At 44.9% G+C, this 15,134-nt stretch overlaps 1 protein-coding gene across 1 annotated transcript in view; it reads right to left on the bottom strand.

The window, feature by feature from the left end:
- Positions 1–12,554, bottom strand: part of LOC120051831 (ELAV-like protein 4) — a 51,667-nt gene extending 39,113 nt beyond the window's left edge. Inside the window, exons 1-2 of the mRNA XM_038998714.1 lie at positions 12,474–12,554; positions 9,215–9,455 (exon numbers count right to left, since the gene is read on the bottom strand). Of these exons, the coding sequence (XP_038854642.1) occupies positions 9,215–9,455; positions 12,474–12,476 (244 nt within the window). The 5' untranslated portion in view covers positions 12,477–12,554. The remainder of the gene's footprint in view (positions 1–9,214; positions 9,456–12,473) is intronic.
- Positions 12,555–15,134: the final 2,580 nt, after the last annotated feature.

Raw genomic sequence — 15,134 nt, 5'->3', positions numbered from 1 at the left:
AGGACTGGAGACAGCAGTGGGGGGGGGGGGGGGGGGGGGGGTCAGAAAAGTATGAGGGGGTGAGGCCTTGGAGGGTCTTGTAGGTGATGCGGAATTTGACAGGAAGCCAGTGAAGGTGATGTGTTCTCAGGGTTTGCTGCGTATGAGGAGCCTTGCAAAGGAGGTCTGTAATATGTTATGTTTCACCGAGTCGTGGCTGAACGACGACATGAATAACATACAGCTGGCGGGTTTACATTTTATTCGGCAGGATAGAACAGCCGCCTCTGGTAAGACAAGGGGTGGTGGTCTATGTATATTTGTAAACAACAGCTGGTGCACGAAATCTAAGGAAGTCTCGAGTATCTCATGAGTATCTCATAAGTTGTAGACCACACTATTTACCAAGAGAGTTTTCATCTATATTCTTCATTGCTGTCTATTTACCACCACAAACCGATGCTGGCACTAAGTCCTGTAACGTTCGTCGTCTGAAGATGAGGAATCATCGGACCAAAGCGCAGCGTGGTAAGTGTTCATGTTAATTTATTAAAACAGAACACTAAACAAAATAACAAAGAGAATGAAACGAAATGAAACAATCCTGTCTGGTACAGACACAGACAGAAAACAACTACCCACAAAACACAGGTGGGAAAAGGCTACCTAAGTATGGTTCTCAATCAGAGACAACGATAGACAGCTGCCTCTGATTGAGAACCACACCCGGCCAAACACACAGAAATAGAAAACATAGAATGCCCACCCCAACGCACGCCCTGACCAAACCAAAAGAGAGACATAAAAAGGATCTCTAAGGTCAGGGCATGACAGTACATCCCCCCCCCCCCCCCCCCCCCCCCCCCCCCAAAGGTGCGGACTCCGGCCGCAAAACCTAAACCTATAGGGGAGGGTCTGGGTGGGCATTTATCCGTGGTGGCGGCTCTGGTGCGGGACGTGGACCCCGCTCCACCTTAGGCTTGGCCCACTTAGGTGGCGCCTCTGGAGCGGGGACCCTCGCCGCCGACCCCAGACTGGGGACCCTCGCAGCGGGCCCCGGACAGGAGGGCGACTCTGGCAGTTCCGGACAGGAGGGAGACTCTGGCAGCTCCGGACAGGAGGGCGACTCTGGCAGCTCCGGACAGGAGGGCGACTCTGGCAGCTCCGGACAGGAGGGCGACTCTGGCAGCTCCGGACAGGAGGGCGACTCTGGCAGCTCCGGACAGGAGGGCGACTCTGGCAGCTCCGGGCTGGAGGGCGACTCTGGCAGCTCCGGGCTGGAGGGCGACTCTGGCAGCTCCGGGCTGGAGGGCGACTCTGGCAGCTCCGGGCTGGAGGGCGACTCTGGCAGCTCCGGGCTGGAGGGCGTCTCTGGCAGCTCCGGGCTGGAGGGCGTCTCTGGCAGCTCCGGGCTGGAGGGCGTCTCTGGCAGCTCCGGCCTGGAGGGCGTCGCTGGAGGGTCCGGACTGGAGGAAGACTCTGGAGGGAGGAGACGCAGAGACAGCCTAGTGCGTGGGGCTGCCACAGGGCCCACCAGGCTGGGGAGACCTACAGGAGGCCTGGTGCGCAGAGGAGGCACCGGATGAACCGGGCTGTGGGGGAGCACTGGAGCTCTGGTGCGCAGCCTTGGCACCACTCCTCCAGGCTGAATGCCCACTTTAGCCCGGCCCCTCCAGTGTGCAGGCACAGGTCGAACCGGGCACTGGAGATCTGGTGCTCAACACTCGCACCTCTACATTAGGATCAATGCCCACTTTCGCCCGGCACGGGCGGAGCGCAGGCATAGGACGAACTGAACCCTCCCAGCGCCCCGGAGACACAGTACGCAGAGCCGGCGCAGGATAGCCTGGGCCGAAACGGCGCACCGGAGACCAAACACGCTGAGCTGGCACAATCCGCCCTGGCTGGATGCCCACTCTCGCATGGCACTTGCGGGGGGCTGGCCTATAACGCTCCGGGCTATGAGCGCGCACTGGCGACACCGTGGGCTTCACCGCATAACGCGGTGCCTGACCAGTACCACGCTGCTTCCGGTAAGCACGGGGAGTTGGCTCAGGTCTATCTCCTGACTCCGCCAATCTCCCCGTGTGCCCCACCAAATTTTTTTTGTGACTGCCTCTCGTGCCTGCTGCGCTGCCGTGCCTCATATCGCCGCCTCTCAGCTTTCGCCACCTCCAGTTCTTCCTTCGGGCGGCAATATTCCCCAGCCTGTCTCCAGGGTCCCTTACCGTCCAATATCTCCTCCCAAGTCCAGGAGTCCTGAACCCTCTGCTCCTCGATACCACGCTGCTTGGTCCGTTGGTGGTGGGTAGTTCTTTAACGATATTCGTCTTCGGGAAGATGAGGAATCGTCGGACCAAAGCGCAGCGTGGTAAGTGTTCATGTTAATTTATTAAAACAGAATACTAAACAAAATAACAAAGAGAATGAAATGAAACGAAACAGTCCTGTCTGGTACAGACACAAAGACAGAAAACAACTACCCACAAAACACAGGTGGGAAAAGGCTACCTAAGTATGGTTCTCAGAGACAACGATAGACAGCTGCCTCTGATTGAGAACCACACCCGGCCAAACACACAGAAATAGAAAACATAGAATGCCCACCCCAACTCACGCCCTGACCAAACCAAAATAGAGACATAAAAAGGATCTCTAAGGTCAGGGCGTGACAAGTCCGCACCTAATGAGCTGTATACGGCCATAAGAAAACAGGAAGACGCTCATCCAGAGGCGGCGCTTCTAGTGAACGGGGACATTAATACAGGGAAACTTAAATCCGTTTTAACTCATTTCTGCCAGCATGTTAAATGTGCAACCAAAGGGAAAAAAACTCTAGACCACCTTTACTCCACACACAGAGACGCATACAAAGCTCTCCCTCGCCCTCCATTTGGCAAATCTGACCATAATTCTATCCTCCTGATTCCTGCTTACCAGCAAAAACTAAAGCAGGAAGCACCAGTGACTCAGTCAATAAAAAAGTGGTCAGAAGAAGCAGATGCTAAGCTACAGGACTGTTTGGCTAGCACAAACTGGAATATGTTCCGTACACCACCTCAGTCACTGGCTTCATCAATATGTGCATCGATGACGTCGTCCCCACAGGCAAAGCATCAATACAGGACTAAGATTGAATCGTACTACACCGGCTCCGACGGACGAAATGAAATAGCAACAATAAATTGCAGGAAATTAGCTTTAAAACAGCAACCATGCAGCACACATTTGTTGACAGCGGCTGGGGGGGGGAATTGGAGTTCCAATGGACACACTGCTTTCTGTCAGCCAGGTAGGCCCGGAACCAGCTGAGTGGATATTGATCCAGAATAAGTGTTCATTTTGTCAAATGCCAGCTATATTCACGCTTTCTTTTACCATCTATAGAGCTCTGATGGTCATGGTATTTAGGATGACGGTAATTGGCCAGCCAATTGACCGCGGTCTCCATAATAACCATTTGAATAGCAACAATAAAATAAATCACATTTTCTACTTTTCTCCACCCCATGTATAGAAATACTGCACATGCAGTCAGGGGTGGAGAAAAGTAGAAAATGTGATTTATTTTATTGTTGCTATTCAAATGGTAAAAGAAAGCAAATATAGAAATATATAGAAATATAATTAATAAATTAGGCGTCCCTATTCAAGTCAATGATGGCATAAGTGGCAGTGTACCCATAAGAGCAATGTTAAAAGTAAGGAGCAGGAAGTAAAAGCAGGAAGTGTACCTAGGGCTGTTATGTTGACCGTATTACCATACTGGCGGTTACAAGTCATGAAGGCAGTCAAATTCCACGTTTCGTCATGGTAATTAGGCTTCGCTAAGCTTTGATGCTGCTGATGGTCATTAGTAGCCTAACAAACTTGCTAACTGCCTGGTACTCAGCACTCTATTGTCCATCTAATCACTCTGACCTCAACACAAATGTAATCTAAAATCTAATCAAACACTTCATGAGAGCCCATTAGCTCATGATGCGCAACATTTCTATAGGCTATGCAATTGTGTGAGAAAACAGAGTGATGGCCTCTATTCAAAAGAGGAGGATCCCATCAGCTTTCTATAGGCTAGAGATACTATATTTATTTCTCAACTTACCTAATATTAAGCATATTGCTTCTCTTTACAACAGGAGTATAGCCTACCTGGCTGGCATGAAAATGAACCACAGGAAAAGCACCCTCCATTCGCACATTTTTTTCCCCGGGAGCCCATTTAAGTGCATAGATGACATGTATTTTTTCCCACTGCCCCTATTTCGAGACAGGTGCATGATAATGGTCCATTCTAAATCAAATCAAATCATAGTCGCACACCTCATGTAGCCTAGCCCATACATGTAGGCCTTTATGTTTTTATAAGTTTTGTATCACAACTAAAGCGGCCAAATAACTTCTTAAAATTAAGCACATTAATCCGCTTTACAACGGGTGTAGAGCCTAACTGGCAAACATACGCAGCGCATGAGTTTGAAGTTTGGGGAAGATAATTCTAACCATAAAAACTCACCTTTATATTAAAAGCATTACATGCATAATCACATTTGCAGTCACTTTTGATAATGGTGTTCCCGCTAATGGAAATTTGTGCTTATAGCCTACTGCCGTGTGACCATTGCTGTGCTTTTAATGTGAAGAAATAGCCTAATAGTTTATCAACATTTTAAACTAAACGTTCTGATCTGTTTTTTGATGCTAGCGGTTGTATTAATTTGGGATCTATCACGTCCCACAACTGTCCCAGTTGAATTGCAGTTGCGTCTGTTTTCACTTGTAGCTTGTGAGAAAGACCCGATCACGTGACCGAGGGCTATGTGAGTGAGAGGTGCTTTGGCGCAAGCAGCACGAAGGTTATTATAATTATTATATTCAGCCCAAGAGCACAAAAGGCATGTTTTTTAGAGGGCATTACAGCCACACAAAGGGGATGCCGCTGGAAATTGAGGAATTATCAAGTGCTTGTCAAATTGTGAATGAGAGACTGATGAAGTGTGTACAGCCTGTGCAAGAAACAAAGCAGAGCTCATGCCTTTCATGCAACTTTTTCTCAAATCATCATTAGAGTTGCATCATGCAGCCTTAGAATGTATAATTTTTTTAAACATATAGCTGACATTTGTATCACAACTAAAGTTACATAAATAACTCTAAATTAAGCATATAGGAGTACCTGTTGTTCACCGCTCAACACAGAATAGCTGCATGTGCGCACTCCCTCAAATTGTTTGGAGAAAATATCCTCTGTTTTATTCAATTGTATTCTTTATACTATAAAATAATGCCACGAAATTCTAAGCAAATCTTGTCTGCTAAATGAACCAGTGTAGTCCACTGCCACATGGCATAGAAAGATCAGGGCCTAACATAAGGACAACTCAGAGTATGCTATTCTGTTCTTCTGAAAGAGACTACATTTTCTTCATATCATATTTCTTTAGACCTGTGTAAAAGAAATAATGGATTAATTGTGAATGTGTAGGCTTTATTACAAGAATTTATTAGACTTTTTCAAATGTAGATGCTCCAAAGATCTGCATCAGTGGCTTGTAGGCTATGTGTGGAAGCCAGGAGATGCTAAATGTGTTGATGTTAATTACGGTCAATTACCGTGAGACTGGCAGTTATTTGCTTGACAATCACCGGCTGACAAAATTTGGTGACTGCCACAGCCGGTCACAAAATGTACCCATCAATATGTGCTGTGATTTGTTGATTCAACTCAACTGACATTACAAAAATCACATTCCAATGCATTTGTCCAATCAGTTAACATCATTTGAATGAACATTATACATTACCATGGAAATTATTAGCGTCACAATACCAGTGTACCCATGAGCTTACCAGTCAAATTGCCAGGGTTAGAGGTTCCAAGACCATTCTATTCATCGTTTGCTACAACACCTTGCTTACATCACGTTGTTAAGAGTCCATTTTATCGCAGAAACGGACTCAACCGCTCTTCAATCCCCCCCCCCCCCAAATTGTTTAAATGGTTGTTATATTTTCATGACTGTCTTCATCATTACCATCGGTTACACGGTTATACAGTAATGGTGCCAGCCCTAACCTTCTATGATTTCTGTCTTACAGTATATGAATGTATTCTGGATTCAACAAACGGAAGCTGATTTGAAAATAAGTCAATGACGGAGTTTGCTAGTATGTCTAAAGTGGCGCAGAGTTTCTGTTTTCTATCTTTCACTTTGGTCCAATGTAAGAGCTACAAGCATCATTGTCATACTAGCTAAGTTGTTTATATCACACAGTTTTTCTCATCAGTGTTCTACAGAGGGAGCTATTTTATGCATGCTTGCATCATATTAATTGTTATATGAACCAGTAAGATTCATGTGAACTGGAGGAGGACAAAATAAACACTAATTCCATTAATTCCTGATGCTCATCACTATGGAAGGTTTGATTGTGTCAGAGCTTGGTAAACAAACAGTTCCAGCAACAAACCAACAATACAAACCATGTATTGCCTGTAAATAAAATAGCATTGGTTTTGACTGTGAACTCAATCTGAATATATATTTTAGTATCAACAAAGAGATGAGGGTAAACTGAGTGAAACAGTGCATTTTTTATTTCCTCAGTTAGCTGTGTGTCACACAGAGGATTGGAGAGATTCCACACACGCCTGTCTCAAACACAAGTTTCACACGCTCTCTGCTCTCAGATGCACAGCGATGTGTTTCAGGGCCTACTATGCCGTAGCAGACATCAAGTAGGATGAATATTTCATACACTACATTTGCTTTTTGTTTTGTTGCATTGTCAGAATCATTTGCATCAGTTGACCCATAGTGGTAAAACTAAGGGAAGGTGACTACATTGATTTGTACAGGGATCATTGTTGTCCTTGGTCAATCCTTACAGACTGTGATATACGCTGTATCTTAACATAGTGTGCCATGACACAGCCAGACTCAAAATGGCACCACCCAAAAGAGTGGGGATAACACAAAGGCCAGTGTTATCACCATAGGACCAAATGGAAAACCAAAATGTGAAGAAAATCTTTGAAGATGGGTCTTGGATTACAGTGCAGTAAGCATTTACTGTCTGGAGAATATGAACAGATGATTGTCTCAGTATGTAAAAAGATTCTCTCTTATCAGGAACCAAATCACAAGCACATTCAATTCCTGTTCCTGCATGAAAGCCATTTATTTTCTGCCATTATGAATACAAATGCATTCATTTTCCTAAAGAAATGCAGCCAGCGCAGAAAATTATCCAGTAAAATGGGCAACTGACGAGGAACCTATTTCTGCCTTGGCGGCGCCTGATCAGTCATTTAGGCCAGTGAGAGCTTCCTGTTAATCAGTCCCTCTCTGTGTGCTGATGGCCAGAATCACTAACACGTTCCTAATGTATTCCATTAAAAGTTGTCATTCAATGTGCTCCCAGGTCCACAAGAAAATGACCAGCTCTCTCCAAGGGTGTATGTTTATTTATTTTATTACAGGCAGATGTATGCATTTTGACTGAGGATTTTCATCTTAATAGCGGTCTTTAAAAATATACACAAGAATCTGTTGGAGAATCCTCTGTCAACTCCTCAAACATACCCTGTCCTTCACTTTAATAATTACATACAGCTTCTCCCTTCCCAGAGAAAGATGAATCCTACTACCACTCAATACAACTCACTTTATGTCTCTCTCTAGTTTGGTCGTTAGCCTGAGAGAAAGTTGAGGGGGTGATGTGCCAGTGAGGGCATGTTTGGGCTCTAGCGATGTGCATGTAGGTTTGCCTTCAATAAAAGATTAACCTGCAGGTCCCTGGTGTATTACATGCACAGCAGGAATGCGTAGGGAGCAGGGTAAACAATCTGAGGTGGCACTTCACTGAGCTGAAGTCAGCGGGCCTGACAGACGAGCCCAGAGTGGCTGGGCTGGCTGGTACCTCATGCCGCTCTTGTTTCATCAAAGCTGACAGCACCCGGTCCGGAGAAAGGAGAAGCCTGTCTCTTACAACGCTGAGGCTTAGGTAGCTCACCTCACCTTGTCCACAAAGACATCCTCCTTCCTTTTGAACTGCCGTGTAAAAGAATTTCACATTCTGTACTTGAAAAATTGAAAATAAACTGAAAGGGCAGGAGGGTGAGGTCTAGAAGAATTATTGTCCTGTATGTGGTGCTTGAGAATGTAGTGTTTTAATGGTGTTCTGGTCAAATGTCTAAAAGGGGATGTTTGGAAATGGACAAGAGAGGGCTCATGGCCCGTATCCAAAGTGTTGATCAGCGCTCCTACTCTGAGACTCTTTGTGGATAGGGGCCCTAGTGCTTCAAAAATAGTCCTCCCTGAAACCTAGCTAAGTCAGCTAATGATGCCAACTGGTTTGCATGCAGCCTCCTGGCATTCCCTCTACTGAGAGGGAGAAGCGCTTTGTTAGTCTAAAAGTTTGAACGATAAAATTGCACCCATGGGAGCACAACACAGACATGCACCGCAGGAGGGGAATATTTATAACATATTTTGTTTTCCTAAGTCATACGAGACCTTGTACGGTAGAAAATAACTTTCAACGTTAACAGAAATGGCCTCACTTTCCCATTTAGGCCAGTGAGAGCTTCCTGTTAATCATGTCTCCTTTTACTCTCTCCAATATAAACTATTAGGTCTCCCTGTCTGCTGTGAATCACACATATGGGAAAAATAGATGAAAAATGAGTGTAGTGTGTTTCCAGGTGCTATTCTTGTATATACTACATATTACCTTCCTGCCAGTTCAGACCCATTATTGTAAAAGATGGCCCTGTACTTCCACCAACCTGAGCCACAGTCTAGCCTGGCTGCATCTCATTGTCAAGAGCGGATGTTGCTCTTCAACACTGGCCCTTTTTAATGAGATTATCAAGGAAGAAATGTCACTAAGTAGGATCTAAAATGAAAGCCATTATCTGACATTATCTAAGAGCAGCCTCCCCCATTCCATCTGCTATGCCACCCACACAGCCAATGGTCTGGGATTAGAGGCATGACTAGCTGGAAAACACCTCTGTGCCACGTGGCACTGGGCTTTGCTGCTCACCAGCCAGCTCCAGCCCCAGCCTCCTGCTCTGTGGTAACCAGCTGGAGTCCTGTCCGGGATCATAGACCTCTGGCACCATGCCATCCCACCCTGCACCACATCCCGCCCACCAGGCCCACTTCTTTACACTTGCCTCTGTGTGTCATTCCCCCAATCTTCCTATGGCCTGTGTGTGTCATCGTACCTGTGATCTTGTCGCGAACCAGCTTGCAGGACTCGATCTCTCCAATGCTGCCGAACAGGCTGCGGAATTCCTCCTGGGTCATGTTCTGGGGCAGGTAGTTGACGATGAGGTTGGTCTTGCTGTCGTCGGTAGGGCCTCCAGTCTGCATGGGTGAAGGGCAGCTGCGGCTGTTGCAAGACGGCCCGTTGGCCGTGGTGCCATTGGGGCCGTTTGTCACCTGAGGCTCCATGTTGCTGATTATCTGAGAAAGGGAAGGGTCAGGGAAGAAGAAGACTCAAAGAGGAGGTAGGGCTTCTCAATCTGAGAACCAGGATTCATTATTGTACTTCGCATTTAATCTACATTCCAGGCCATCAAAACTCAAAGACAAAAGAAAGACAATGTTTGACTCAGTATGAGACCATAAAATAAACACAATACAGTACGCATGCAACTTAAACAGCTAAATATTCATGCAGACATGACTGTTAGAGACATATGAGTGATCTTTTTTTAGTTCCTTTCTGTGCTTTGATTTCTGGTGCAGTTAGAGAGGGTTAACAATTTGAGCCCTTCAGCAGGGTACTGCTGTCTGTCACATGGAACAATAGTCTTTGCGGATGGTTTTGCAGTGCGCTTTAAGAGCAGGTATTTGAAGTAGAGCTTGCTGGCCCCTGAGGGAGGAGGCAGTGAAAAGAAGGCAGTCTGCTGTGCTTATCTACCGACAAACACTTACTTCCATATCCCTAGACTGCCACCAAATGTTTTCCGCCATTAGCATTAAATGTGTGTGTGTGTTTATTTGATTCTCAGTTACAGTCAGTTGATTTCCATCATCCACTTACAAAGAAAAGCTGAGCCTAAGAGGTTTATGGAAGGTGTGTGTGTGTGTGTGTGTGGCGTGTTTGTGTTTGGAGATGTGGGGTGACAGGATAGGGACTTCAGGGTGCCTGCTATTAAAAGTATAATCCCCACATAGGGGTGAAAACACCCCAAACAAGGTCTTCTGGTGTGTACATCAGACTTTTCTGTGTTTTACTGAAAGTCTATACCAGACAGAAGCACTGGGGGTGGCTGTGTAGCCTATGAGTTATATCTGTCAATGTCTGACTTGAAAAAATGATACAAAATCATTAACAAAGGACCTTGGAAAAAACAGGTCAACACTTCCAGAGGAAAACCCAATTAACTACCAGTATTATACAGCTCACTTCTGAAATGACCGACTGTGGTTAATTTGGTATCATTTAAATAAAGATCTAAAATATGAAGAAAATAGGTTACGTGTTCCTACTGATTCAATCAAAAGTGCAAAATCATAGAGCAGGAGAAAAGGAAACATCTTAGCAGAGGCTTGGGCATATTTATTTATAACTATTCAAAAATACATTCAGTCTGCACTTCAAAGTTTGGCCCTCCCTATTTAAAACCAGCACATTTAGCAAGGTTAGCAAAAATGTAACACATCATAAACCTCTTTATTTCCCATCTGACTTACTGTAAGTTAATGTTTGGATAGCAATGAAGTTGCTGAAAACTGGTCTAAAAACTAAAATAGACAATATTTTATCACAATAATCATTATCAGTCACGTAGACCGCAACTCTGTAGTTTTCTCCATTGGTTTTCTAAAACTATCCTCAAGCCTATGTCAGAACTGAGACATATCTACAGTGGAGGATGGTATATCAGAAATGTCAGACTTGAATGTGAATTGTCTCAGCAGCTTCTTATTCCACACACACAGTCTTCTCTACAGTGGAACAACACACAAGACAATGCCTGGAGCCCACAGCAGAATACAAACAGAAAACTGCCTGTTTAAAAGCTCTCAATATCTATTTTGCATGCAAATTGTGCTTTTGACAGTATCCTCATCACTCCAACAAAGAAGGAGCATGGTGACAGTGAGGAAGGAGGAATAAAGTACCTAGCAGTAACAAAGTTGATTGGGGGGCCTTATTAAATCTGTTGACACGTCCTGCTGAGCTCTATTCTGTCAAAAATACTTTCAACTCCATGGGACGTGTTCTTTGAGCTTTCACCAGAAGAATCAACAAAATGGCTACCTTTAATTACCCAAGACCTGCCGATTCAGATTGACCAATTATAATTTCTACCCCCTGCCACCGGCACTACCCGTGCTCAGCTGTCCATTGTGCCTCATTGGCTAGGTATCTATGCTCTCCCACAGAGTAGCCCAGCGCTGAGGAAGGCAGTATCTCTTTGAGTTCCTTCCTGGCTGAGGCACTATAGCACACAGGCAAAGCCTTCAGAGCAGCTCTAGTGTCAGCCTGAGGACGAGGCCAACTGATTCAACAGAACAATATCTAGCTATCTAACACTAGCTTCAGATTACAGCTTGTTTCCCCTGACCGGGCTGAAATGTTAGATTTACAGCCTCCATTAATGCAGCTGGGCATGGTGTGTGGGAGGGACCTGCTTCTTCTGGACTTAAATGGAGGCCTTAATGGGTTCCGAGTGGAGGAAATAAATATGGGTTCATGAATCTAATGTGTGTGAGTCATGCAAGGAGTGAGTAAGGCAGTGTCTCTGGAGGCTGTGTGTCTGTGGGGAGGAGGACAGGGGAGATAGAGGTCCATTAGAAGATGTTTTAAAGTTCACCCCCTGGATGAATGAGTTGACAAAAAAACAACGATTACTTTAATTTAATGTAATTGGTTTGTTGTGTTTTTTAAATAATTTATTTATATTTGACATAAGATTGTATTTATGTGGCTATGAAACAGTAGCTCATGTTGGGAGCAAGGTAAGAAGTGATTTGTAAGGCTAGAATATTTTCCTCATACCAGACATCACAGCTTGACAAAATGCATAATTTCTTCCATTACCTATACTGTCTTCATTATTCAATAAATAACACAACAGATGCAAGAATAAAATTATGTAAGGGGAAATATAACCTACTACATAAAAACATTTGGATGCATATTTTACAGCATTTATATTGAACAGATAAAACATGTAAATGGTGAAAAGTTAAAGTATAACAACTTTTTGTAAACATCAAAAAGTATACATGAAGCTACATTTACTCTGTTTTTTCCCCCATTCAGAGTAAATGAATCAGCATCCTCACACCACACAGTACATTAGGTTGGCAGAAAAAGTAGCTGGCATAGAGTGCCTTCCCTCTCAGCTGTCCGGCATCAGGGCCCCTCCCCTCTGGCCCAGCAGACAGACAGCCCTGCTCCTTCAGCAGCACTGTCATCACCATTGGTAATGTTGGGTAAAAGGCAATTTGTGGCGGTCTCCTTACCATCTTTGGCTGTGTCAGCAATCCCTTCTCTGCCCAGCCCTGTAGCTGTGGGAGTTCTGCCTGACGCCACTGTGTCTCTGTCGATCCCTAGGAGGTTTCAGGGTCAAGATTTAACATGCTTGTTTTTCTACAGAGGCCTTACGGTCACCAGCCACACTAAAACACACAGGTGGCTTGGCTTTCCTTCTAGGTAGGGGTTGATTATTCTAGAGGAATACTGCTTATTGAGACTGTTTGTAAACATGCATAATTCAGATAGGGGACAATTACTGTAATGCTGGTGTTGAGTATGAAGTGGTTGACTTAGGGAGAGGAGGGTGGAGCTGACGTGGGAACTACGGTGCCCTCTGTAGTGGTAATGATGTGGGTATCCCTCTCACTCCTGGGGAGTAAAAAAGGCCCTTGACAAAGACAGCTCCTCAAATGAGCCACGGGCTGCAGGCAGCAGCAGGCAACAGCAGGCAGCAGCTGAGGATGTAACGCCGGTAGGTAAAACAGCCCATTTAGGAGGAGAGGAGAGGACTTTGAGGCTGACCTCTGGCTTCATTTACTCTCTCAGACAGAGGGATGAGAAGGTAGAGGAATGCAACAGGAGGTATTCAGTCAGGGCAGGGCTGTGGAAGAGACACTTCATCCTCTAGGAGGAGGAGGGAGGGAGGGAGGGTGGGTATGTTACTGTTGCCCATACATCTTAACAACCTTAATAAGGATGTAGAATTGGGTTCTAAATGGACTGTCCGCTGGAGAGGGGAATGGAGAGAGGGGAATGGAGAGAGGGGAATGGGGAGAGGGGAATGGGGAGAGGGGAATGGAGAGAGGGGAATGGAGAGAGGGGAATGGAGAGAGGGGAATGGAGAGAGGGGAATGGAGAGAGGGGAATGGAGAGAGGGGAATGGAGAGAGGGGAATGAAGAGAGGGCAGCTTGTGTCTGCTGACAGGTCGATGTGTGTTTGGATGTTTGGGTTGATAATTTGAGGAATATAAATTGAGCCAATTCATTATGGGTACCTTTCCTTTACCAGACGCCACCCCAGTTTTAGTTTAGGTGAAGACCGAAGGTTATAACAACAACGTCTTACAGCTTTAGAATATAAAGAAAACACACTGTATTACACATTATTCATCTATTGGGGGGGTAATACTTATGTTAATATGCATTGTTGATGTATATTTTTCTAATAATTTTTCAATTTACAGTGATTCATAGGGAACAACAATCTGCCTGGGTCAGCCAGAACCACCATATGCACAGGCTTTGTCATAGAGAATACAGGTATATAACACAGACCACTATTGTATCCAATAGAACCAGCATGGGCTGGACAGAGCATCAGACAGATATGCCCCCAAGGCTTGGATACCCAGTGACAATGAGAGGTCCCCCAATATGGTGGACCTACGTTTTTTATAAATCTCATTTAAACATTTGAACGCTAACCTGGAAAAAGAGATGTTAGACAGAGGTGAAACATCAAAAGCATTTTTCACCCCATCTGTTATGGTTAGCTTTACATAGGCTAGTCAGAAAAGGAATGGTTTGCCGAAGCAAGCATAATATGCAGCATGTTCAAATGAGGTGAAAAGCAGCAAGCAGGTGTAGGACTAAACATTGGCTATGGTTAAGGTGACATTTCAGCAACCAATGTACTACCCACTGTACTGTGGGGTTGTGGGTAGTATTGCAGCAAAAGGGTAGTTTGTGTTCCTTTGTATTTACATACTGTAGCTTCAATATTACTAACTCTACGCAAACAAAGATATCAATTCTAAATCCAATTTCCAAGCAAGTATAAACTTATCGAAATATTGAAATATTTTAGAGGAGATGAGATAAAGTGGTATGGTAGCTAGAATCTACATACTTTTGTTTTATAACCAGTACCTTAACAGATATGCAGCCAAGTGTATCAGTACCAGCCTTTAATAACGATTCTCTCCCTCTTTCTAAGTCTGTCTGCCTCTCTCCAGTATGAACACACACACACACTTCCTGATAACATCTCAAATAATATTTGAATAAAGGGACAGTGCAATTACGTTTAAAAAAAACATAGAGATGAGAAATCGCTCATGGGTACAATTTCAATTATTCAGAGAATACATTTCGGTTGTGCGCAGCAGTCATTAGACAGACTTATTGTATAATCAATATTCTCTGTAGTATGCCATAAATATTTGACACCCTGTAAGTGTTCCCTCTCTCCTTGAACTCCTGAGGTGAGCGGTGTGTGTCGGGTATGGCAGTCATGTAGTACATGCCATAACTGCCTGCAGAGAGGACATTATCTCCCTCCGCAGCCTGCATCCTCTAGCAAATCTCACATGACCAGACGCCTCTCCTATGCCACGGTAACACCGTAAAAACTGCCGCTTTGCTGCCAGCCAGAACTCCCCTGCCCAAACGAGCTTAGACAATCAATTTCCCGTGGCTTTGCTGGGATGGATGCAGAGACGAGACACTGCAGTTTATCACAATGCGGCAGTAGTATCATTTAACTGATAGCGCCTGACACAAAATGGAGGTCAGATGGATGGTTGTTTGTGATTTCAATGTCTCGCCACATCCCAGCATTCTGTGCTCTGCCGGTACAGAGGATGATCTGATGACCCCAACAGGATATTATACACTGAATCCTCAGACTATCAGTAAAATGATCCTTT

Source organism: Salvelinus namaycush, chromosome 8 (genome assembly GCF_016432855.1).
Source record: "Salvelinus namaycush isolate Seneca chromosome 8, SaNama_1.0, whole genome shotgun sequence".
Classification (NCBI taxonomy): Eukaryota; Metazoa; Chordata; class Actinopteri; order Salmoniformes; family Salmonidae; genus Salvelinus; species Salvelinus namaycush.
Note: the sequence above shows the minus strand (reverse complement) of the source record. Positions and strands in the feature narration are given on the sequence as shown.